Source organism: Lingula anatina, chromosome 7, assembly GCF_051362555.1.
Source record: "Lingula anatina isolate TDL-2025a chromosome 7, LinAna3.0, whole genome shotgun sequence".
Lineage (NCBI taxonomy): Eukaryota > Metazoa > Brachiopoda > Lingulata > Lingulida > Lingulidae > Lingula > Lingula anatina.
The window spans coordinates 20,254,968-20,279,569 of record NC_141773.1 but is presented as its reverse complement, the minus strand read 5'-3'; the positions used below and the strand labels follow the sequence as shown (position 1 = coordinate 20,279,569).

General features: G+C 38.4%; 2 protein-coding genes across 2 annotated transcripts; both read left to right on the top strand.

The window, feature by feature from the left end:
• The first annotated feature begins 1,453 nt into the window (after positions 1–1,453).
• On the top strand, positions 1,454–5,367 carry LOC147760857 (MAM and LDL-receptor class A domain-containing protein 1-like). Its single transcript, XM_087018091.1, has 7 exons — positions 1,454–1,779; positions 2,111–2,353; positions 2,576–2,941; positions 3,702–3,965; positions 4,395–4,505; positions 4,711–4,854; positions 5,120–5,367. The coding sequence occupies exons 2-7, from the start codon at positions 2,164–2,166 to the stop codon at positions 5,365–5,367; spliced, it is 1,323 nt and encodes a 440-aa protein (XP_086874217.1). The 5' UTR covers positions 1,454–1,779; positions 2,111–2,163.
• Positions 5,368–6,013: 646 nt separating this feature from the next.
• Positions 6,014–23,446, top strand: LOC106171691 (uncharacterized). The gene is made up of 19 exons (XM_087018089.1): positions 6,014–6,028; positions 6,598–6,868; positions 7,222–7,485; positions 7,724–7,840; positions 8,211–8,468; positions 8,650–8,763; positions 9,379–9,489; positions 10,062–10,559; positions 12,529–12,642; positions 13,231–13,356; positions 13,729–13,798; positions 14,368–14,492; positions 16,038–16,120; positions 16,997–17,095; positions 17,282–17,444; positions 17,962–18,018; positions 18,429–19,866; positions 20,275–20,366; positions 20,761–23,446. Exons 1-19 carry the CDS (start codon positions 6,014–6,016, stop codon positions 20,952–20,954), a joined length of 4,209 nt encoding a protein of 1,402 aa, XP_086874215.1. The 3' UTR covers positions 20,955–23,446.
• Positions 23,447–24,602: the final 1,156 nt, after the last annotated feature.

Here is a 24,602-nt window from a genome sequence, read left to right as displayed (position 1 = left end):
CTGGAGGTAATAAAAGGGGTAAAAATATTAAAATCATATTTGCTGAGTCCTTACACTGATAACAAAGGGTCATCAAAATTGACTACCTTAGGGTCATTAAATGAGTTTACCTAAAACGAGGGCCCAGGTAGTCAAAATCTGTATTTGATGACCTTGCAGGATCATCATATCCAACCTGATGATTACCCTTGGTAGTCATTTGATTACTTGGGGTGTCAAATTAGGTTCATGCATTCAAACTGTTTTGGTGGAGGTCAGGACTGCTTGCAACTTTCGTTTACCATTGGCCTGCATGCAATTTATGTGTTTTAGATAAGAGTGCTGCACTAAATATTTAGTAATATTGCTGAATAATTGCAATGGCACAGGAAAGCTGAAAAACGATTTAGTATGAATATTTTAGTGTCTGAAACCAAATGTTTCTATAAAAACTGGCGTAATTTTCCAAAACTGAACCAAAACAAACACTGCAACAAAATGACGTCCTTCTGTCGTGTGATGCTTCACCGAACAACCCACATGGCAAGAGAACATTGGCCCAACGCATGGTTGGTTGCACGACCAATATTGGCCCAACGTTGGAAAGCCAACCAACAGCGTTGCGCCAACTTAAGCCCAACGTATGGTTGCCCATCGGAACCGTAGTCCGCTTCCCATTACTTTGTACAGGCAACATTCGTCCCATACACTAACCCCAATACACCAACTAACCCTAGCCTGTACTAATCATATAGGAGCCCGGACTTCCATTCCCAGGACTTCCATTCCTGTTACAACTGTACGCTACGCAGTGACGGCTTTAGCGAAATAAGGCGTTGAATACCCTACAAGGTAATCGGATCAGCTGAAATGACGACCCTTTGCTTTCAGTGTAAATAAAAAATATATTGTCCACTTTTCCAATTATTTTGAAGCTTTGGTATGTATTCCTATCAAAACATGTCTATTATATTTTTGGTTTATTTCTTATCTTCGAATTATATGTTACGTATTTCATGTGTATAGTTTTATTCATTCAGACGCAGTTTCGATATCGTACATATTTAGAATATACCATTGTACGGCTACCAGTCGTGTTTAAGGATGATGGGTGCTGTCGCCAGAAATTGATTCTAGTATGCTTACAGTCTTAAACCTTAACGCATTTATCTTATCCAATTAAAACAACGTTTTCTTTCACTCAGATTTTTTTACTCTGGTCAGAATTAATGTTTCTAAAAGTGATGTATGTGGAATTGTATTGTCTTCTTTGTGAATTTATGAATTATATATAGAGAAAATTGTCAGTCGATAAATATATAGAAGAAACTCATACATGTAACTGTGAAACAAGTGAAATTCAAGATATCGTATTGTAGCCATACAAGTTCAGTAGTACGATATCGTATTTAACACTGTCTAAAGATTGAAAATCACTCAACGAACTTTTATATCCCCGTGCAATTCTCGATCCGGTGAATTGTGAATAGTTCTTGTAGTCAAATGTTATCCACGGAATGTGATTATCCACATTAAAGTATTTTGTATGTGCGTGGTAACATATATCAAGCTATTTATTTAGAAAGTGACATCCATACCGTTGACGCTTGTAAATGTCACCAATGTAATTGATTTTAATTCTACCAGTGGAATCAGTTAACTGCACATTTGAAAACAGCTATTTATGTGGCTACACCATTGCGTCATCATCTGAGTCGTTCGTATGGATACGAAACAATGGGCCAACATTTACGGAGAATACGGGACCGAATTCTGACCATTCACAGCCTCAGGTACCAGGTGCGACATCTCAATCGATTATTATAACCATATGTAAAATATATCTTCATTTCCCATTGACCTTATCAATTCATTAAGTGTGCAACCTTGCTCTTTCTGCAGAGTTAAAGCAAATTCGATTTTTATATACCGCACTACATTACACACATTTTAGTGCGGTTTACAATGCCATTTTGCTGAAATTTTGCAATGGACGCCTGGCCAATTTTAGCTAAGATACAGGGTGCTGACACACTCTCGCCAAACAGTTGTATAGAATTTATTTCTTACCAAATGTTTGACATGTCCGCCCATCTGCAGGCTTAAATACATATTATGTTTGCTTTTACAGCAAATGAAAGCGGCGAGTGTGCCGACGGAAATTACCAAGAATACAAAGGCCAGATGGCGACCACTTGGTTTGGTTCAGCATGTAAGCCTTGGTATGAGTCGCCCTCCCCTCGTCATATACACTTGAGTAAGAACTACTGCCGTGCTGACGATGAACGTGACTTTGGGCCGTGGTGCTATGCTTGGAATGGTGCTTATGGTGCCTACGGTGCCACTTGGGACTACTGCAGGAATTTTTGTCCCGGTAAGCATAAACAATTTAAATTTATGAGCTCGTTTTCGACACTTCGCCCTCAACAGATAAACATTCATAAATACACAAATAAAATAAAATTTCTCTTTTCTTCAAATCGTCTTACAAAAATGGTTTCTAGACATTTGTGTATTGATCGTGATGTTTGACTACATTTATCTGAATCCAGTGTTTATTATTACATGACAGTATGATAGTATATTACTACTCCAGGTTATTATATGTATACTACATCCCACAGAGGAGAACAGGGGAGTACCACGACCTTGTCTTCCCCTCTCTACGATTTTCAAGGTAACACTAATCATTCCCTGGAATTTTACCATCACATGAAGGGCAGTGACATCGGAACCCTGGAGGTCTTCTTACTGACAGATGGTTTCCTAGTGCAGCGGTTGGTGGAGGTCAAGGGGAATCAAGGTCCTGATTGGGTGAAAGCGGCAGTAGCAATACCAAGTGTAACTGCCCACCGTTCACGTGTTGTGTTCAGAGGTACACGTGGGGATGGCATAAAGGGTGATATTGCCATCGATGATGTTAGCTTAAACCAGGTGGAGTTCAATGCACAAGACGTGTCGGGTAAGAATTAATCAGTTACAGTACGGAGATACACGATGATTTTTATATGGTCACTTACTGTTAATTACCTTTAGAACCCTATAACAGAGATTATTGCAGTTTGAAGTTACAAAATACTGATACCTTCACTGACATCATAGGTAGAATTTATATAATGTCTTTCATTCCTTTCTCATTTTCATTTTAGGAACATCTTTGGGAAGCTTATTTTGAACGATTTTATCCAAACAAACTACTGGTTAAATATTTTAGATGAAATGTTGTAAGCCCAGATTTCTTCAAATCAAACATTCCATTGCCGTCCTCTCTTTAGGATTTACATTCATGCTTGCTAGAATGAAACATAACGTGGAGATATTTAAATGTTTACAGCATGTTTGCCTTTCCATATTCATATTTCATATTGCTGTAGCTTGCTACTACCATTTATAGACATTTTTTCTTTATTGTGAGCTTGAAAGAATTTAGGATCCATGATAAAAATATAATGGATGTCGTCGTACCTTATGTACCAGGGGCGATTGTAGGATTATTTGAAGGGGGTTCAAGTTTTTAGGAGTGACAGGTTCAGAATTATGATTCAGCCAGTCAAAATTCTAATTTCAAGACCATTGGGTGATTTTTTTTTTTTTTTTTTTTTTGGAAATCGAAGGGGGGGTCAGGACCCCCCTGACACCCCCCTTAAACCCGCCATTGTGCACACTCCTCTAATGCGATATTGGGTTTATTCCAAGTTAGTATAAAATTTGGGTCATTGCAGTTTATGGATGCATACGTACACGTGTGGGATCGGAATACAGCGGGACAGTTTCTTGGACGAAAAGTGGGAAAGCCTGCATGCCGTGGAGGTCGGACAGCGTCGTACAGCAATTAAAGAAGCTGAGAGAGTTTGCCGTCTTCCCCGACGGTACGTTGATACAGGCAAATAATTTCTGTCGCAACCCTGACCTGAGAAAAGATGGACCTTGGTGTTTTACATCCGACATGGACACAAGAGGGGAGAGATGCGATGTCCCTTTCTGCGGTATGATGGATTCCTGTACTCCTTTTTCACAAGAATTCAGGTTTACTGAAAATATCTTCGGGTTGAATGAATGTCTATAGTAATGCATTGACGATACAGTTTGTTCTGGAATTGTCGATTTCAGCCAAGGTGTTTTTATTTTTTATTTTTTTTATTTATTTTTTTTTTTTACTAAGTTTTTGGTAAATAAGCCAAAGTGTGGACTGCACCTGTTGGATAACTAAAATATCCTCATTTAACGAGAAAAAAATTGATTGTAAAGAAAGGACGATGGTATAACCAAACAAAATACACAATGTATCTCTTGACTACTCGCTTCACAATTGCATTGTTGTTTAAACGGGAACATTTTATGCGTCGTTGAATACTTTATCTTAGCTTTGATACTGTGCATTTCCCACAGTATGGTTTTTTATTGTTCTATTCCAGATTGTACTGAAGGTCAATTTCAATGCACAAACGGCATGTGTGTTGACAGTCACTTATTATGCAATGGGGTTGATAACTGTGGCGACAGGAGTGACGAAGAAACCCCTTGTAGTTCGTATCATTTTCGAATCTATATATAGATTAGTGTTTAATAGGAAATCAGACCTACCTTATCGTATTTCCAATTTTAAAATATTATTAATGATTTATAACAATGGCGATCTTTTCATTAAATAAGAATCTGTAACATTCAAACTAATAAAATTCATTCATGTTATTGATGAAATGCAATCAAATGTGTAAATTGGTTTTTCAGATTTTTCTGTGGGGTGTGGATTTGAGGATTCGTACAGCTGTGGGTACTCAGTAAGGAAAGCAGGAAGTGGCTTCACTTGGACAAGAACAGAAAATCATCTACCGAGCCTGCATACGAACCCTAATCTTACGTGTAAGAGTTCAGGTAAGGAAGCATCTGGATGTGTGTTTTTGTTTGATTGTATAAAATGCAGTTTCACACAAAGTGAGTTATAGAGGTATATTATTATTATTATTATTATTTATTTATTTATTTGCTATTTTGCAATGGCAAAAATTTACTGGTAACTGTTTTTGTAAAATGTAAAATTTTCCGCATTCAAACACAAAACATTATTTAAAGTAAGATCCGCTTAATATTTGCAGTGCTGTGTAGATTTAATCACTGATATCAATATCTGTCGGTTTAGGATCAGTCATGATCGCTGACGCCTGTGGGTTTGCCAATGGAGTTGCGGAATTGGTGTCACCCCCTATCAACATTTCCATGCCACATTGTCTACACTTTTGTTACTACATAGATGGGTTGGGAACATCAAAGCTCAACGTTCTCAAGGAAAGAGCATCAACAGTAAGTACTTATCATTTCACGGAGCATTTCACATCCGGCTTCTTTTTGTGGATACCTTGTAGCTATGTTTGCACACACACTTCATAAAAAGACATTAAAGGCCCATACGTACTCGGATTTTTACGAAAAATTCCATGATTTTCCTCATTAAAATAGTTTGGTGGTGTTCAAATATACCTAACTTACATGTCTGCTCACAACGAACTCATAAATGTCTTCCATAAGATGTTTTTGAGCGCTTATACCGCTATTTGAGACTTCTTTACTTGTCAGTCAAAGATCATTTAAATATTGCGCGCGCTTTGCATATATATCCGGAACCCGGATGTAAACACTGAGCCGTAAATACACACGTGTTTCAATATGGCATCGACGAGACCGTCATTACTGTGTACTTAAAAGCCGTTTTCATACAAATGTAAGTGGACTACAACATTTTAACCGATATTCTTTAATGAAAGAGGTATCAGGCATTAGTGTGAGTAATTTTTGATGCACAAAATCGCACAAAATTAATTAACATGGCATAGGTCGAGGTGACGTGCAACTTTGAAGTAAGCCTGCGAGTGCGAATGAGGTTCTTACTTCGATAGTCACGAGGCTTGATAGCATGGACATGTTTTGGGTACTGGGTATTTTCTAGCTTACTTTTATTATTTTTGTTGTGCTTATTTTGGATGAAGTCATCCTCAGTCTGGTCTGTTTGTACTTCTGAAATCTGCAGCATTTTATGATGGACCCTGTGAAGGTGAATTGACACCCTCTCGCTAAATCTTCTCTTATCTTACTCTTTTTTCTCCTTTTCTTTGCTGAATCGGTTAACAATGGCTTCTTGTAAACGCGTTTACGCTTCCCCTCGTCCGCCATAATAACTTTGCGGTCATGTGACATATATTTAAATGAGAGATACATAACACTTCGAGGCGGATCCTAGCTGATTTGCATATTGGATATTCGTACGAATTTTAGTGAAAGTGCACTTTTCATACCTATTTATTTACAGATCCATCGGCTTTTAGGCTTTATTTGCTATTGTCATGGACATTATATGTTACGTTTAATATGCTGAGGTCATTAGTTTGAACTCTTTATGGTAAAAGTAGTAATATTTGAGCTGAGGACGTATGTGCCTTTAAGATAAATCGTCCACTAAAACCTTGTTAAAAAAAACCAATGCTGTTGTCGTTGGAAGAGCAGTTTACATCTGATTGCATGTACTAGTATTTTACATCTGACATAATGTATTGGCGTTTCTATATATATTGCCTTTAATTTAACATAAAGGTTATATAATTCAATAATTTTTTGTCTTTGTAGAATTCGGGGAAGAAGCATGGTGTTATTCGTAAAAACTTGTTCTTCAGCACCGGGGAGCCGGTAAATCAATGGCTCAGAGATGTCGTCCAGTTACCAGCTGGACAGTACAACGTCATATTCCAAGCTCATCTTCTTAAAGATAGCATAAGTCAAAATAGAAAAATCTTAAAGAGTTGCCCCGGAACACTGGCAGTGGATGAGGTGGCAATTGTGCCTGGAATATGTAAAGATCAGTTCAAATGTCCAGATCTCCCACCGTGTAGTGATGAAGGTAGGTTCATGGACATATATGGACATTGTGAGAATCTAGCTTAACAGCTCCCATCAGAACATTTGGCCTAATCCCAAATGAAATGGATCATTACAGTTACAGGCAACAAGGCAGTAAAGGTTGAACCGGACGGAACCGAACTACCGTGTATCTGAGTGTCAGTTCAAGAAAGTTAGCATTCAGATGCCTACTTTAACAAAACAAATTAAGTACTTGTGTCAGAATCATACCGTCTTATATATCTGTACTTCTACAATGTCCACTCAAAGTGTTCAATCTTCGTTTTCGGACTTTGTAAAGTATCTAGTTTTGCCGCTTCATCTTAACCAAACGGTTGTTTGTCGTCATTGCAGCACAATTTGAATGCCTGCAAGACCGCCATGGCTCCAATTACATAGGACATAAGAATGTGACTCTTGACGGTTATGATTGTCAGCGCTGGGACATGCAGTCTCCACACAAGCACCAGTTTAAGAGCCCGAGTGATTTCCCAGATGCCTCGGTACCGGAAGCCTCAAACTTCTGTAGGAACCCGGATGCGAACCCAGCTGGTCCATGGTGCTATACAACTGACAGAACCATAGCTTGGCAATCGTGTGATATCCCCATCTGTGCCGGTACTGTATGCTATAAATGTTGTTACATCGTCATTCGAAAAGTGTCGGCGGAGATTTTAAAAAGTTTTGCCGTAGAATTTATTAATGTATTAATTTGCTTTCAAAATGAAAGTAAAACCAGCAGACTGAATAATTTTGTAGACGATCTGTAGATTGCAGTATTTTCAATACAGGCGCTATATAAACAATATTTTTCCCGTGCTTCGAAATGTTTGCTAGATCTCCATTCTATATTCAGCGTGCGGGGAAGAGTTTCAATGTAAAAGTGGCCAATGTCGTTCAGTGGCATTAAAATGTGACGGCGACCCTAACTGCGGGGACTGGTCTGATGAACATGACAGTAATTGTCCGACAGGTGACGTTATTTTTAACCCCACACAAGATGAGAAATACTCCACATATCATTCTGTGACATTAACTCCAATGGCTCCCGCCAGCAAAAAAGTACTTGAATGATTTCTAAAAAACGTGTTTTACCTGCTCCCAAATCCCTTGCTCGCATGACTGATATATCGGTGTCGGCTTCCTTACCGTAATTTCTTTGCCATATTCTTTGTCATATTCACATAAAAGACACTATAGAATATATATTTCATCGAATTTAAAGTCCATTAAACACGCGAATAATAAGTAGCTCATTCACACATTAATGTAATGTTGTATGCATATGTATTTAAATGGTCAATCCCTTTGCTCCATTTTTTTTTTTTTATTCGAACCGACAGAATCAACGTTAATGGGACCCGGTGCCACGTACACCGGCACATTGAACATCACAGAAAGTGGGAAACCTTGCATGAATTGGGCCCAGCAGATAGCGCGACGTGACAACATGATAAAGTTTGGTTTAGATGTGACAGATTTTCCCGACAAGAGCATAGAAGATGCCAAAAACTATTGTAGAAACCCGAACCAGGATCCCAAAGGACCATGGTGCATTACCTCAAAGAGATGGGATATAGACTACTGCGATATCCCCCGATGTAAGTTATTGTTTAAAATAGCTTTGATTTAACCACCAGTTAATGAAGGTCGCTGCAACAGTCAAGATGATATTGCACCAAACGATTTGCTTCTTAATAGCCTCTAGATAGGCTGCTACATGTAGGCCTTCTTACATTGCACGTAGTGTACATCACAAAGAATGCTATCTTTTTTTCGCAGCTTGTACATCGACTGAGTTCGAATGCGACAACGAGGTATGCGTTCATAAAGAAACTCTGTGTGATGGAGAAAATGACTGCGGCGACTTTAGTGATGAAACGAAACCATGCACAGGTATGAACTTAGAACTCAGACCGGGTTTGGGGATGATCACTCTGCAAACGATTTTGGAGATTTTTGCAATTCAAGTACTTTTTAATTTTCATGAAAATTCTATTTTTATCATATAAATGTTTACTTTTAGTAGATGAGTACCTTTAAACTACCCCTACATGTAGAGCTAAGGGAAATGCGTAAAAAGAAATAAGTGTCATCAATTTTATCATCTGTTCCGTGCTTGGTGAAATTGGCAGCAGTCAAATTACTTGGTATCAAGCTTGCTTCTAATTCGCACCCCCCCCCCCACGCCCCAATCCACATTAGACATTTCTGCATTGTAGTTTTTCAATAGACAACCTGCTTTTACCCCGTTCATTTTTTTTCTTCTTTAACAATAGCAATAGTTATATTATCAAACAAAACAAAAAATCCCGGTTGTTTGGCAATGTAATCGCAACCAAGGATTGCCTCAATGGGCACTGAAAAGATAATATTCTAGGAAACAGTCATAGGCCGCTATAAAACACGAGTAAGACAATGAAGCAGTTTAACTTCCTCGAGGTACCTTCATCACAATAGTTACTATTCTGTTATATCTAAAGGTATGTATATACAACGTTTCTATTTTAGATCAAATGTCGGCCACGTGTAACTTCTTAACCAAGTACAACTGTGGTTACCGGGTTTCCCCTGTTGGCCGCTCATTGTATAAATGGGTACCTGAGTATATTACTGAAGCAGGTTGGTACTTTTTTGAAGTCTTCTATGTCGTTTCGTTGCTTTACAGGGAAGAGATGTGGTTCACAAGATATTATCTCTTTTTGCCACAAACAAACCTTTTACCAATTTGAGCCATTTCGATTTCCGCGACACTTGGGTGACGGCGCTTGCGTCACGTATATACTCGATCTGCCGGTTCATTTTTCCCTCTGCCATAATGTGCTGTAGGGTTCCATAACCAAGGCTAAGTTTCTTTTCTTGACTATACTTTGTAATGATTCTTGGAGTCCGTGTCTCCCTTTTCTTGAAATATCTTCCTTTTTCTGACCCGAACTAATTGTTCATCAAATTTAACCACACAGTTTCACTCACTTTTCGATGCCTAGACCCCAATAACCCTATAATTCCTGGCACTCGTGGTGCTTTCTGTTATAGCTGGGAAATTTTTACTATATATATATCCTGATTTTAATTTACTGACCAATTAATTATTTTTACATGTGATGCAAAATGACGATACAGTTTTTTGGATATGTAACATAGTATAAACACAAGTTTAATTTTTTTGTTTTTTATTTTATGTTTTTATTTAGATAAATATGAACGCTTCATGGGTGTGGATGTCCAAAATGGCGTACGGTACAAATCGAGAACTTCTCTCATTTCGCCTCCAGTTCGAATCCCAACAACCGACATTGCCTGCGTAAAATTTGTGTTCAAGATCTCAGATTTCGACGCTGTTGTTTTAAAGCTACATTCACAGTACAAGACCGACAGACGACGCCAGATATGGGAATCGTTCAACAAAACAGGGGAGGAGTGGAAAACGGTTTATACAATGATAAAACATGAGGGGCAAGAATTCCGACTTGTATTTGAAAGTATTGCTGGATTGAACAATAAAGGTCCAGCTATTGATAGCGTTGAAGTAAATCCTGGATATTGCGATGTGGGAAAAATCGAAAATGCCTACAATTATAAGACAGAGGCACGCCCGTTTTACTGTGAAAATGGTTATGTTATTGATGAGGACAAAAAATGCGACGGTTATAACGATTGTATGGATTTTACAGACGAGCTAAATGGATGTGGTAAGAAATGATAGTGTGTTTTTTAACTTACCTTGAATGTACACAGAGATATTCGGAGTTGCACACAGGTTATAAGACTTTGATAGGTTCATAATCGATAATCGCCGTTTGTGATCGCGAGCCGCAGGTTTGTGACTCGAACCACGATATCATGGCATGAACTTACGGTCCCCACGCGCCATTAAAAGGATTAAAGCACGGCCCCGAGTTTTACTTGCTAGACCCCTGCAGTGACGACACGCTTGGAGTCGGGGAGACAATCAGCTGATGAGTTGGCTCTGTTTGCATGTAGAGACGCCGTATTTAGTCCGCATATCAGTTGATCCGAGGATTATCTGTTGTGAATTCCCTCTTTTATCCGGGTCTTAAGCTGTACACATACGGGTTCTTTTCCTCAACCCCGATCTGTTCTCAGCATGGAAAAAAGTAGAAGAAAATGCACCTTAGATCTTTCGAAAATTCACGCGTGATATTATTTTCTCCTGTTTCTACTTTTTTAACAAAAGAGAAAGATTCTTGGCCTCTAAACCAAGGCCCAATAAAGAGGTGATGTTTTTTTTTTTTTTTTTTTTTTTGAGGGGAGTGATGTTAGTTGCGATGGTCAACCAAAGCTCGGAAAAAATGAACGAAAAATATATAACAGGTCTCAGAGCAAATCAAACTAAGGTATTTCAATAATCTACTATCCATACCGCGTTTTAATACGGGAGTAATGCGCCTTCGACAATATCCGGCAAATACGAACGTACCGAACGGTTCTTGGTTTATAGCGATGTGCTCGTGCATGCTTATTTTACCTTCGTACCATGTTAAAGCGTGGTTTGACTTGTTAATTGGGATGTTCACGCTATCAAATTTGAGGCTCGAGTTTGCAAACAGCTAATTCGCTTATAAGACCTGAGATTGTTTAGAGTCGCGTGGTTCCCAATATTGACACAGTACATTTATATGTTAGGGGGGATATATTATACTTTTTATAGGTTCCTACACGAAATACACTAAATGAATGTTTTAATAAAATGTACACTATTATCTTGGAAATTATAAATACAAAGTAAGAACAGCTTGCGTATGCGACAGTTTGGCATCCGCACAACTTTGTTCGTATTTTATGTAAGTTTAAAGGGATAATAACTCTTCATTTCGGCCAAAAAATGAATTTTCCTGGAGTAAACAACAATTTTCCCATACTTACCAATGGTTAATGAATCCATTTTTGCATTCAAAGTTAGTCCCTGGTTTTTTCTAAAAAGTTTGGTTTTTTGTTAAAATCTCTTAAGAGATTTTAACTTAGTATAGCCATCAATGGAGGTCACGTGGTCTAAAGACAAGCTCAGATATCAGAATAATAGCTATAACTGCCGTTTTTGTTGTAAAACAGAATATATTATATTTCTATGAGTTATTCACAATGTTTTTATTGTGAAATATATATCTCATACAAAGAGTTATTATCCCTTTAAATGTCCGTTCCTCACTCTGTCGCTCTTTCTACGTCACTAATGAAGGTCCACTAAAATTTCCAATCTTACAAACTTGCCTCACCAATCCGGCCTTTATCCCCGTTCTGTAATTGTTTGTATCCTTAACAAATTTCTAAAATATCCTAAATGTTTTTGAATCTTTTTCATACTTTTTTCCATATTTTCCTGAAACTAAAGACTACCCTCCAATGCCTCACCACTGATAAGCATCTGACGACGATAGTGATATGAATAGACTAACTTACTGCTAATGTTACCGTGTGTGTGTCTTAGTATAAATAGTAACCTCATGGCAATATTTGTGTTTGATACATCCATTTCTTTTTCTGACACAGTTTGTAACGGGTCGGATGTGTTCCAATGCACAATTGGCCTATGCATTGAGATTGTTTATAGTTGATCCGTTTGCTTCTCAGTACAATTGATGTACAGCCACCGCATGGCAAAAATTGTATTTTATACGTTCGTCTCTTTTTCTGACACAGTTTGTAACGGATCGGATGTGTTCCAATGCACAATTGGCCTATGCATTGCCAAGAGTTTAGTATGCAACGAGATTGATGACTGCGGAGATGGATCAGATGAAGCGGGATGCGACGGTTAGGATTCTCTGTTTTTGTTTATTCATGTATCTGTGCGAGTGTCTATATATCTGTGTGCCTGTGTACATGCGTGTAAATGAGCCTTTGTGTCCAGTCGCAAGAGTGCACGATTTGTGTATCTGTGTGCGGTTGAATGTGTTTGTTTGTGACTCGCATATTGAAATTGACGCATTTGTGACATACAGTTTATGACGCACACCTGACACTTTTCGTGTGTGCTTTGTTTAAAAACAATGAATGTGTACATATACGTGACTCAAATGAACCAGTTCATTTGTCTCAGTGCGGTTATTCAGAATAGATCCGAGTATCAAATGGTCCAAGAGTCAAATATGGCGGACCCTACATGAAAGGAAGACCGCTTAATCATGTAATGGTCTCTCCGCCTCTCACACGCCTTCCCACGCATCCGGTCGGATTACTGTGCCCCATGCAAGGACGACCCGTGCGGAGGTGTGTGAGAGGCGGAGACAGCATTAAAGGATTAAGCTGTCTCCCTTTCATGTAGGGTCCGCCATGTTTGATCCTTGGACCAGTTAATACTCGGATCTTCTATTCTTAATGGCCCCATTATCATGCTTCCAGAACTCAGGCAGTTTTTTAATAATACCTGCAACGACAAAAATGGGGTGGACATTTTGAGCCCAACTCTAGAGATAGACAGTGGTTCTTCCCGGGAGAATAACGTTACCTCCGAGAACCCTGGGATAGGTAAATTGAATGTCACCTTGTTCTGCTGTGGCAAGAGCACTTGTTACCACACGGTTTCAATTTGACGCTTGAAGAACTTGACAGAGATGGTACAGCTTATAAGGTGGTTGATACTGAGAGGTGATCCTATATAGGTAGAGCAAATAGAATTGGAGGTGGGACAGCCTTTTTTACCAAGAGTGTATATAGATCAATTAAAATTATGTATAAAATATCTTCAACTCTACGCTTCCATAGAGTACTACACATTAAAGAGATTGCTGTCCTTTATTCAAGATACCATGGTAATATACAGCTGCTCAATAAGAGAAATATTATATTATATTATATTATATTATATTATATTATATTATATTATATTATTAATCCAAGGGCACAAAAGAGTAGAATTAACACCGTTCCTATTCAAAGCTGCACACCAATTTGAAGACCTAATTCACAGGTAATTAGTAACTTAACTTAAACTCAATTGAAAACTGTCATAAGAGAAGGATTTTACACCGTGCCAAGACAAACTGATTGACCAATCACACGACTTTTAATACCCTGTTGGGAATTAGACCAGTTTAGTTTAAAGGGACAATAACTGTTCGTTTTGGCCAAAAATGAATTTTTCTGGAATAAACAATAATTTCCCCAAACTTGCCAATGGTTAGTTAGTCCCTGGTTTTTTTTTTGTAAAAAAAATTTTTTTTTGTAAAAATCTCTTAAGAAATTATAACAGAGTATAGTTATCTATGGAGGTCACATGGTCCGATGACAAGTTCAGATATCAGAATAATAGCTATAACTGCTGTTTTGAGGTAAAAAGAACATATTATTTTTCTGTGAGTTGTTTACAATGTTTTTATTGTGAAATATAGATCTCATACGAAGAGTTATTATCCCTTTAAACTCTCAGTGAGCTATTTCCATTGACGAATGTATGGACATTGAGCTTCATTACCCTTTACTAAGAACGAAAGTATTTATCAGCCGCATGTATCGTTGACTTTATCGTCATTGTTCTAGATGCTTTTGGGATGGACAGCCTTGTGAAAAAGACAGTTTCAAGCCGGTCCTAACTGATTATGGAGTGTGTTATAGTTTTAATGGAGCCACCGCTGATGAGAAAGTAAAAGTGTCTGAAAGAGCAGGTGAGTTGAGAGAGATAGAATTTGCGCACAAAAGCGAAACGAATAGTATGGGAAGGTAAAGCCTCGGTCACAACAAGACGCACGAATTTCAGGATCGTGCGTCCCCTGCGATGCGATTTTTGGGGGTTGCGGAGGTCGTAGAGGTAGAGGAAAGTCTGCCTTGCGAGTCGCAAGGGCCACATGAGATTTCCTTTCAGGCAGGGACGCTAATTGCAAGGAGCGATGGTCGTGGAAATTGTGCTCATTTCTTGAGTTTGTCTTGCACAACGCGCGTCTCTCTTGCTAAAGCCTAGGTCCCAACCGAACGTATGGGCTGCTACGTGTGGTCTACGGCCAAAAAATGGGGAAACGTGGGAGTTCGTGCGTGAGGAGCACGTTCATCGTGCGGCTTTTGGAGGACGCAAACAGCACGTAGAAACTTTTCGACATGATCAACAGCAGCTACGTGCGATCTAGCTGCGTCCTAGCCGGACGCAAGGAACCTATAAAAACATTAAAAACCGTACGTCCAAAACGTAGTTGGGACCTAGGCTTAACTCCGTGCAAGTTACGCTTGCTGCCTCGCTGTTCGCAGGCTATTCGTAGAACCTTTTAGACATACTCAACATCCTCCGTACGTGCTTACGGGCTGTCTTCGAACTCCAAATTTCTCAAGAAGAACTTGCGCGGCACGTGAGATTCTGAGGAAATTTTGGACGCAAACAGGCCGTAAGAGCCCGTACGGCCGGTTGTGACCGAGGCATAAAACAACAGCTGCACGATCACATTTCCAACCGTCCCAGAGAACAAACAGACAAGCATTACATGAAAGTCATATCCCTTAAGCCTAGGTCCCAACTGCGTTTTGGACGCACGTTTTTTAGTTTCCTTGCGTCCGGCTACGACGTAGCTAGATCGCACGTAGCGGCTGTTGATCATGTCGAAAAGTTAAGCCTAGGTCCCAACTACGTTTTGGACGCACGGTTTTTTGGTTCCTTGCGTCCAGCTAGGACGTACCTAGATCGCACGTAGCGGCTGTTGATCATGTCGAAAAGTTTCTACGTGCTGTTTGCGTCCTCCAAAAGTCGCACGATGGACGTGCTACTCACGTACGAACTCCCACGTTTTCTCCATTTTTTTGCTGTAGACCACACGTAGCAGCCCGTACGTTCGGTTGGGGCCTAGGCTTTTTTTTTAATTACTTGATTTCTTCCCTGCGATCTAGCTACGTCCTAGACGGACGCAAGGAACCTAAAAACCGTGCGCCCAAAACGTAGTTGGGACCTAGGCTTTACACACATACAGTACACACATATACATATATTGAAACATTTTTTGCAAAAAAATCAATAGTGTACTTAAAGAGTATGATAATGGGTTTGTTTTCTGAAAAATAAGGACGCCATTACACATAAAAGGTGATTATATGAATAAATGCACGAAGGAAGTGCACAAAAAGTCTTATTCATTGTGTGCAATTACGTGTACTAATTTATAATTTAAGGCTGCTGTCAGTATAGAAACTTCATTGAATCACAACTCCATGCACTTTGCGTCTCTTTGTAGGTTCAAGATTCGGCTTGAGCTTGATACTTAACATAGAGCAGTATGAGTACATGTTAGGGCCAAATAAGGATGCTGGAGTGAAGGTACAATTATCATCTGATGTACGAGTTCTTTGAAACATATTTTTGATTCAAGTAACAGTTATCTAAAATGCCAGAGTAAAGGTACAATCATCCCCTGATATAAGGGTTCTTTCAAAACATGATTTTGATTCAATTCACATGAAGTTAAAATGTTTTCCGATAAAAGGTAAACCCATTGTTTTAAGGCTTTCGAATAATTTATCAATGATAAGACTTGCAAGAATTGGCCTTAGTCTTTATACCTGAAGTTTAATTCTAATAATAGACCAGAAGTACTTTAGGGTATTTCAGAAATGCTATACAGTACATTTATAGTATTTTTTTAATTTTTGAAATAAATACGGAATTTATGGGCATTGGGTGATTTATTCTCGAGCCAGAAACAAAACTGAAATCTAACAAATTACCCAACTGATTACCTTCTAGTCTGTATTCTGGCCAAAACAAAATCCCATACCTATAGTATATTGAAAATACTTCATGATAAAGCGTGAACGTTTCTCGTGCATGCATGTACCAGTATTCAGCCTAAATTATATTTATTTCCCTTACTGGAATAGGTCATATGTTATTCAGTTGTTTACGTGGGCCCAATGCTCCATCTATAATGTAGTGGAGAGTTAGTAACAAGGTTGAATAAAAGTTATGTATTGAGACAGCGTGGTCGTGTAAGTCAAGCTGTTCTTTGACTGATAACCGTACCACATCCGTGAAAAAATATATAACATATTCACATTATGTTATCCCATCGAAACCAGTCTGTTTATGTGTTTGCCTGACGGTGATCATGACTCGATACTCTTCGTCCGTTCTCGCATCGAAAAACACTTTCACTTAAAAACGTTATCAATATTCTAATTTTCTTACCTTTTCTAGGTATTCCTGCACCCTCAGGATGAGATCCCACAGGTCCGCGAACTAGGGTTCACCGTGGCTCCTGGAATGCACGCGCTGGTGGCCGTGAAGAAGACATCCGTAAGCCCCCCCCCCCCCCCCCCTCTTTGTTGTTCTTAAATTATCATGTGACTCCCTCTCGACATTATTCCAATTTTTGAACATAATAAAATTGTAGTTTTATTATCTTCTTTGGGTCATGAAACTTTGTCATGTCGTCTTTAGTGACATGCACATTTTATTCATAACTTTGCTACTTCTTAATAGACTAAGAGTCTTAAGAAACCTCATGGCACCTGTGGAATCATGCCGCTTGATTACTATCAACAATATACCACGGGAAGATGTTTGTTGGAACATGAAACGAAGCGACTGGTACAAGCCTGCGGCTGTCGAGATGCCTATATGCTAGGGGAAGGCAAAGGGAAAGGTGAAGGGGTGTGTGTGTGTGTGTGTGTGTGTGTATGTCGAGTAGATAAAGTGTATACTTGTTTGTTTTTTATTGAACCTATTTATAAATATGGTTATATGTCAGTTAAGAGAGGGGTGTGTAATCTAGTCTGCAACTGAAACAACTTTAGATATAATAGCAACGGTTTATGAAGAACGAGTTATGTATAAATGTTTTGAATAGTATCAATTCTTATAATTAAAGATATGATAATGATTAATTTGATCATTATAATAAAGGTAATAAGCACTGACTATTTCATGAACATTTACTGCGCTCCCCGATTTGCTTCCAAGGAACCACAAAAGAATATCCATTACACTGGGTCCTTGAACCATACAACATAATGTCTTTTAAAAGCACTTAATATATAACGATTTATTGTGCATGTGTATATCTGTATGGTGTATAGTATAGTTTAACTCCTGACACGTACACATGTCGGTTTTTATTGCGGGTCAAATTAATTACAAAATAGATGCACTTTTTATTTCAGATGACCCGCCTGTTTGTGACACTGTTAAATATATTGATTGTGTTTTGCCACTTTTGAGTAAGTTCCATTTTCGTTCACGATTAACGTCTTTTTCTCTTTTTAGGTATTGATATAGACATAGATACTTCTGTAATTTTACGTTTAAAAAAAGCATGTTTTCACAAAGCATATTAGTGACACAGTTTCTTGAAACTATTGATATCATGGGTACTGCATTCCATTACACGGCAATGCGCTTTAGCAAAATATCAAATTAAAAAAGGTTTTAACAGAGCAACATCCCCGCAGTTCGCAAGATGGGACAAACAGCTCCCCGTTCGTTCAAAACAAATTGGAAATGCTTCGATATGGTTGTTAGTGGATAATTGCAATCAATTGTTCTGTCTAGCAAGGTCAGATTGACAATGACATATTATTATTATTATTTTATTATTATCATTATCATTATTATTATATTATTATTATAGAGCAACGTAACGACAAACAGGCTCAGTGTATCCAGCCTTGCAACACCACGTTCTACGAACCTGTAATATCTTATGCAACGATTTCCGACATCAACGTCGACCGTGTACTCCGTGGAAACATTTCTGTTCTCAATGAAACATTCTTAAACGCCAGAGAGGGAGCACACCGCGTTGACCCCGAGCGATTCACCATAGTTTACGAATTGTTGCACGAGCTGAACAAAAGTTATACCAAATTCCTAAGTGTGCTTAGCGATATATTAGAAGTACGCATCGGCCACAAGTATGTTACGCAAAGGATCGAAAATTCAAAAAGGAATCTCATTGATATGTATAGGAAAGACGCCCGATCGATTACTGGATTTGTATCGCCATACCGAGTTTGGTACGTCGTCAAGGTTCACCCCTTTGTTCTGAGGCTAACAGAAGTTCTGGGCCAATTGCCAGGTAACTTATTTATATTATTGGATGGTTCAAACGCCTTCTCTAACGACATACGATCGAAGGCAAAATTGGAAGTTCAGAATTTCTACAATCTTTACAACGAAAGCATGTCTGAGTTTCTTGAACTCAGTGCCGAGAAGAACGCAAGATACTTGCCCGACTTTTTCTTCGGTTCTGACACCATTCCGTGCGCGCAATCAAGGGTATATGTTGAGGAAAATTGTAAATATGCACTAGGCCATTCAAACAAATCGAATATTAACATTGTTTTGGAAATGACAAATCTTGTCAGTGAGATCGAACAGTTCGGGCGTTGTCTTAATCTGTACAATTCCACGCTAAGCGCTTTATCTTCTTTGGAGGCAGTAACATCCAATTCATATTCGGGTGCGAAATTGACAAGTGACGAACATATCGAGTCTCTCCTTAAAGTTTCAAATGCCAGGGCACATACTGACATGATGCTGGAATACAACCTGATGGGAGAGATGACCAAAACTGAAATAGCCGCAATGTCCAACCCTAAGATCGCAGGGGCAAGGGAGAGTATCAACAAAATTTATGACGTTGCAAAAGGGCTGGAGGAACGAAAATCGAAACAACTTAATGATCTTCAAGAAGAAGTGGCACAGTCTTACAAAAACATTGCTAAGAAGTGTCAGCAGTTTGATACGTTTTTCTCTGATACCGGAAGAAAAGGGCCGTGCTTAGGACAGTTGTGGGCAATGGAGATTTGGAAGCGGTACGTTCCGGACATCACTCTGTTTGGTCAAAGCAACACGTCAAGCGCCCCGCCAACAGAACAATTGATCGATGTAGATAGCTATCTTCAGGAACACGTTGAAGCTTACTTAGAACCAGTTTGGACAATGTCCAACAAGCTAGGTGCCGATCTCAGCGACCACCATGGGCTCTTATTGGAATATTTTACTAAGATTCAGACGCGACTGCAAAGGTATTTAAAGGGGAATTCACTGGACGCAAAATTTGTGGCGTAAGTAGGTCTGGCGTAAGTTTATCAATGTCTAGAATTTTTTGAATCTCTAATTCTAACCCAACTTATCTTATTTAAACATCCAACTGGTAGTTGATGTGTTTATGAATTAAACGAACCACTAGGTGTTTAATGTGCATGTACGACCTCTTCATTTAAGTGGCACACTTTCTGGTATTAAAATGAAAATCCAAAGTGTTTATTTAAATGGTAAAAACGTGATTCCTTTGATCACCAACCAGATATAAATACATGCATTTAACATTTACATAAATTTGACCTAGATGAGAACAGGTATATGTAAACTACTATTGCGATTATATTCATATGGCATGTCGCAAGGTACAGAGTCGATTTTTACAGTGAATACATTTACATTATTGGAATGTAAACTATTGTTGATTGCAGGAATAATTTCCTCAGCCTCGACGTCTATTTTGCCCAGCTAAGCTACCAAAGGATCGAGCAAATGCGAGACATAAACGAAGGATCATTACTTAGTAAGTTCCGGATCTGTTTCGGAAAAAGTCGGCTGAGTCCGTATTTCCACTAGGACTGAATCCCATATATACTCGTTTAAAATAGACAAGGCACGCATAACAAAAGATACGAGTGCAATACAACCTTGGCCTTTATTTTGTTGAGTTGCGCGCCATCTTTATTTTTTCCTTTCTTTTTCCACACAATGCAGATCTACGAGCACCATGAATCTTTTCTTCCAAATTTCACACGGAATGTAGGCAATATCATTTCCATAGAAAGCGGGCCAGTTGAGAATTTTGAATGATGTATTTGAAAATCTCCCTTACGATTTGTATCTTATCTCTTAACCCAGCCGTTGTAACCCAATCCGACATTTTCAGGGTCTCTGTATTGTCACTGTATCTGTTGCAGGTGAAATTGGTGGATTAATGGGTCTTCTTTTGGGCGCCAGCGTCATCACAATATTTGAACTTTTGGATATGATTATCTATAACTTTATCCTAAAACGAACAGCCAAAGTGGATCGCAGAAACAGCCAGCACCCGGAGGAGCTTGAAATGAGAGAAAATTTTGTTAAAGATACAGTCGAAACTTCGGTTGCCTAATGACGCCTTTGGATAGCCCAAACACAAAGGCTGTTCCTACTACGAACACGGACCACGAGCGCTTGGGATGCATGAAAAGAAATAAATCAGGCTTACATTGAGTGAAAACCACAGAGTACGGGGGAGTATGCAAATTATGATATATATATATACACACACACACACACACACACACACAGGAAAGAGAGTCAGTTACATCCAGTCAGAAATTTCATTTATTTTGTTTTTGGTACTATTTTTAATGAACCCATCATAACTTGAGTTGAACAGAAGGAAAAAAGTATGTTCCTATTATGTTTTTTGCAAGTAAGGTCAAGGACTTACGCCTGCAAGATGGAGTTCACAAGGTTCCGGTATTTCATCATAAGGGAACGCAGTGTATTTGTCATGTGATTGATAGTTATTGATTTCATTGGGTTTCCTTTGCCGGGAGAAAGTGACGGTATATGATGTGATTGTGTAAAGTTTTAAGGCACAGCTAGTAAATTATAAGGTACTTACACAGTGGCAGACTTAGGGGGTGCAGTGAGCACGCCCCACTTTTATTTACCTTGTGACCCCCCCTCCCCCCCAAAAAAGGAACGACCTTTGTGTCCTACATACAGTTCATGTAGTAAAATGGACATTGTATACTATTTATCTTTGTCCACCCTCTCATACACTCTCTATAAAAGCCCGTGTATCTGCCAGTGTGCTCGTATGTTAGAATTGTATGGTTAATAAGGATGTAGTTCTGTACCTGTATTAAGCACCTTTGTTCTGCTTCTTTTGTTTCTATCGGGTTTTCCTTGCCACGGATAAGTTTTATGCAGGAAGGTACAGGTACGAAACGTGTCAACTTTCGTTCATATCACATAAGTGCAGCGCAGCTAACGTATATACTTGCTAATGCGTAACTCATTTTAAAAAATACGTGTACGTTTTTAATTATGTACGTTTTCAATTGTACGTGAGCTTGAGTCATTTTTGATCATCATTTTTATTTTTATATGGACTTATAACCAACCAAACTTATTTTCGTCTTGTTAATATGATGTCCGTTCATTGCATGGTTGCGTAAATTTTATAAATTTTTCAACATTCTATATCGATTTTATTGCTTAGTGTTGAGTGTTTTTATCTTATAAAAAGTCAACTAGGCGTTGTTTTGAGATACTGGTATTTTGTGTTAGATAATCTTGACGTTTTGAAATAATGTTTGTTTAAGATGGACTTGATGTTTTTGAAATATTTTTGATGTTTTGAAAAAAAATTTCTCGGGTTTATATAAACGCACACGGCTTCTTAAAGTACATTGATTCGATTTATTAGCAATCAGAGACCCATAGTATCTGCCCCTAGGTATCTGCTACAGCTGCTGCAGCGACAAAGTACTGATTATTTCAATATACTTACTGCATAAATACTGATTTGCGAAAAATGCACCCTCGTCCCTGGATTATGGGATACGTACGAGAAACGCCATCGATACTTGTTCTGTAAAATGTGCTGCTCACCTTTGTCTAAGACGCAGTAGGCCTGTGCTCCTAGGTAAATATATCCATTGTTGCCGACACCAGTTTACAAGAGACTGCATGGAATGTATATTTAGTAGACTTGATTACATGCCGCTTTGTGTTTTAGACGCGAAAGCGTTTTAACTCGACTAGCCAGTGTTGGTTTCCCCTATGCCAAAAACAAAGTTCAAGTTTTCGATAAAGATGTGCTGAACAGTCTTGCAGAAGAAGTACAGGTCCTACTGTACATACCAACCTTACCTTATAAGCATAAAACTACATGTACGTGCCCACATTAATAAATAACCCAGTATGCACATCACTTCACGGTGAACAATCGTGCGCTTTATTGATGCTGATAGAAAGGCACCTGGTCTATCTGAAAATTGATTCTGTTTTGGTCAAACTGTTTCATTTGAAGCACGAGGTTCTTATTGAGCAACCGTGTCTCGTCAATTTAAAACCTTCTTCTACCTCAAATTTTCAATTGCATGATGATAATTCTTCATGGAAAGGAAGTGGTTATAATACATTTCAGTTGTAGGCCATTTGGCTCGTACAATATACAAAAAAAACAAAGCAGAATTTCTGTGCACACTATAATGAAAGGTAACACCCAGATATGGCATAGTAGTACAAAACTTGGAATAAATTACATGGTAAAAGATCAAACTTGATAAAAACGCCGTACTGCCTGTCATTGATTTGTGTAAATATTTTCGAAGTCCAATTATTTAATCACATTAACAAGCTGCAGCAATGTGAAAGATACCAGAAATCACCATAGCCACAGTGTGTATTTTACCATAGAGGAGTTAACAGTATAAATCACATTTATGCCATGCTTCGTATAAATTTTTCAATGAACTGGGTCAATTTGTGAACTTCAAATTTTGAATACGACGAACAGTGTATTTTAATAAGTAGTCTTTAGATGTCCATTTTAACTTGTTAATTGTATTATAAATCTTACTTAATAAACCACTATCTTTTTTATATTTGCATCCAGTATTGTTGTGTGTATATATTTATATATATTATTGATTGAACGATAAACCCTCATTGTTGTTTCAAAATTCTGAATATGTGCCCATTTTACATCAGTGTATGTTTAATTTTGTGATGTGAACTCAGCAGAGGATCAGCTTACTTTCTACTGGTTTGTACGCACCTCGCATCGACTATTCTGAATAAAGTGAAAATTGGAGTCGATTTAAGTAAATGACGTTCAAATCTGTGTAATATTTGTTTTTACCCTGCAGTTTTGTTTTTCTAATAGTTATTGATATTGGTGGTTCTAAAGTACACCATAGCACAAAAAAATCAGACAAGTGAAAATTAGGCAAAACAAATAGAAAATGTATTCGCAAATGTTCACTTTTTGGTGGCGTGTGCCATTATCTTACATAGCACAAAAGTACGAACACTAATTTTCACCAGCTACTCTAGTGAAAAGTCAGTAGAAGCCAGTCCTTTGAGAAAGGGAATAAGCTTAAGTCTGTCATTTTGAGCCGGTCTCATAACCCTATCGTATTAGCCGGATCGATCTATCTCCTCGGAAATTCTCGTTAAATTGCATTCAGTTTAAGCGGGTTAAATGTATATTGACACCCCTCGTAACTTAAATTACTTAAGTAAATTTGGGTAAACTTTGTGGTCCATGATGTTGTTCATGTTGTTTTGCGAAGGGGCGTGCCAGACAATTAAGCTAATTACATTGACTGCACCTTCATGAGAATCCCCGCTGAGATAGATTGATCCTGCTAGTACGATAAGCTTATGAGAACGCAGTCTTTAACAATTCAGCATTGCCAGTGGTTACAAAATGTATATTAAAATCTTAGCTGTGTGTTGGTGTACAATATGTGAAATATTACACTGCTTTTATAGTATATGGATATTCTCTGTAGCCCACTCCGCTGTACAAGTTATGAAATAATTAATCTTTAATAACAATTTAATACGTGTTCAAGTCACCTTTGCTGTGCAAGTTATGTGGTGGTAAATCTTTAATATCACTTTGATACTCATCCAAGTCGTCTTTATCAGCCAGGTAGCTGTAAAACCGCCCGCATGCTCGCATATGAACGGGCTGTTGTTTCGTTTACACGTGTCGTAGCGGCTTGGTTCCTGAATTCCCCTTCAGATTAAT

Excerpts from the sequence above, each read along its gene's own strand:
- LOC147760857 (XM_087018091.1), top strand. The coding sequence starts at position 2,164 with ATGGCGACCACTTGGTTTGGTTCAGCATGTAAGCCTTGGTATGAGTCG. Across the intron at positions 2,354-2,575 it reads CTGCAGGAATTTTTGTCCCG|GTTATTATATGTATACTACA; the intron begins GTAAGCATAAAC and ends TTACTACTCCAG. Across the intron at positions 2,942-3,701 it reads CAATGCACAAGACGTGTCGG|TTTATGGATGCATACGTACA; the intron begins GTAAGAATTAAT and ends GGGTCATTGCAG.
- LOC106171691 (XM_087018089.1), top strand. Across the intron at positions 8,469-8,649 it reads CTACTGCGATATCCCCCGAT|CTTGTACATCGACTGAGTTC; the intron begins GTAAGTTATTGT and ends TTTTTTTCGCAG. Across the intron at positions 16,121-16,996 it reads ATAAGGATGCTGGAGTGAAG|GTATTCCTGCACCCTCAGGA; the intron begins GTACAATTATCA and ends TACCTTTTCTAG.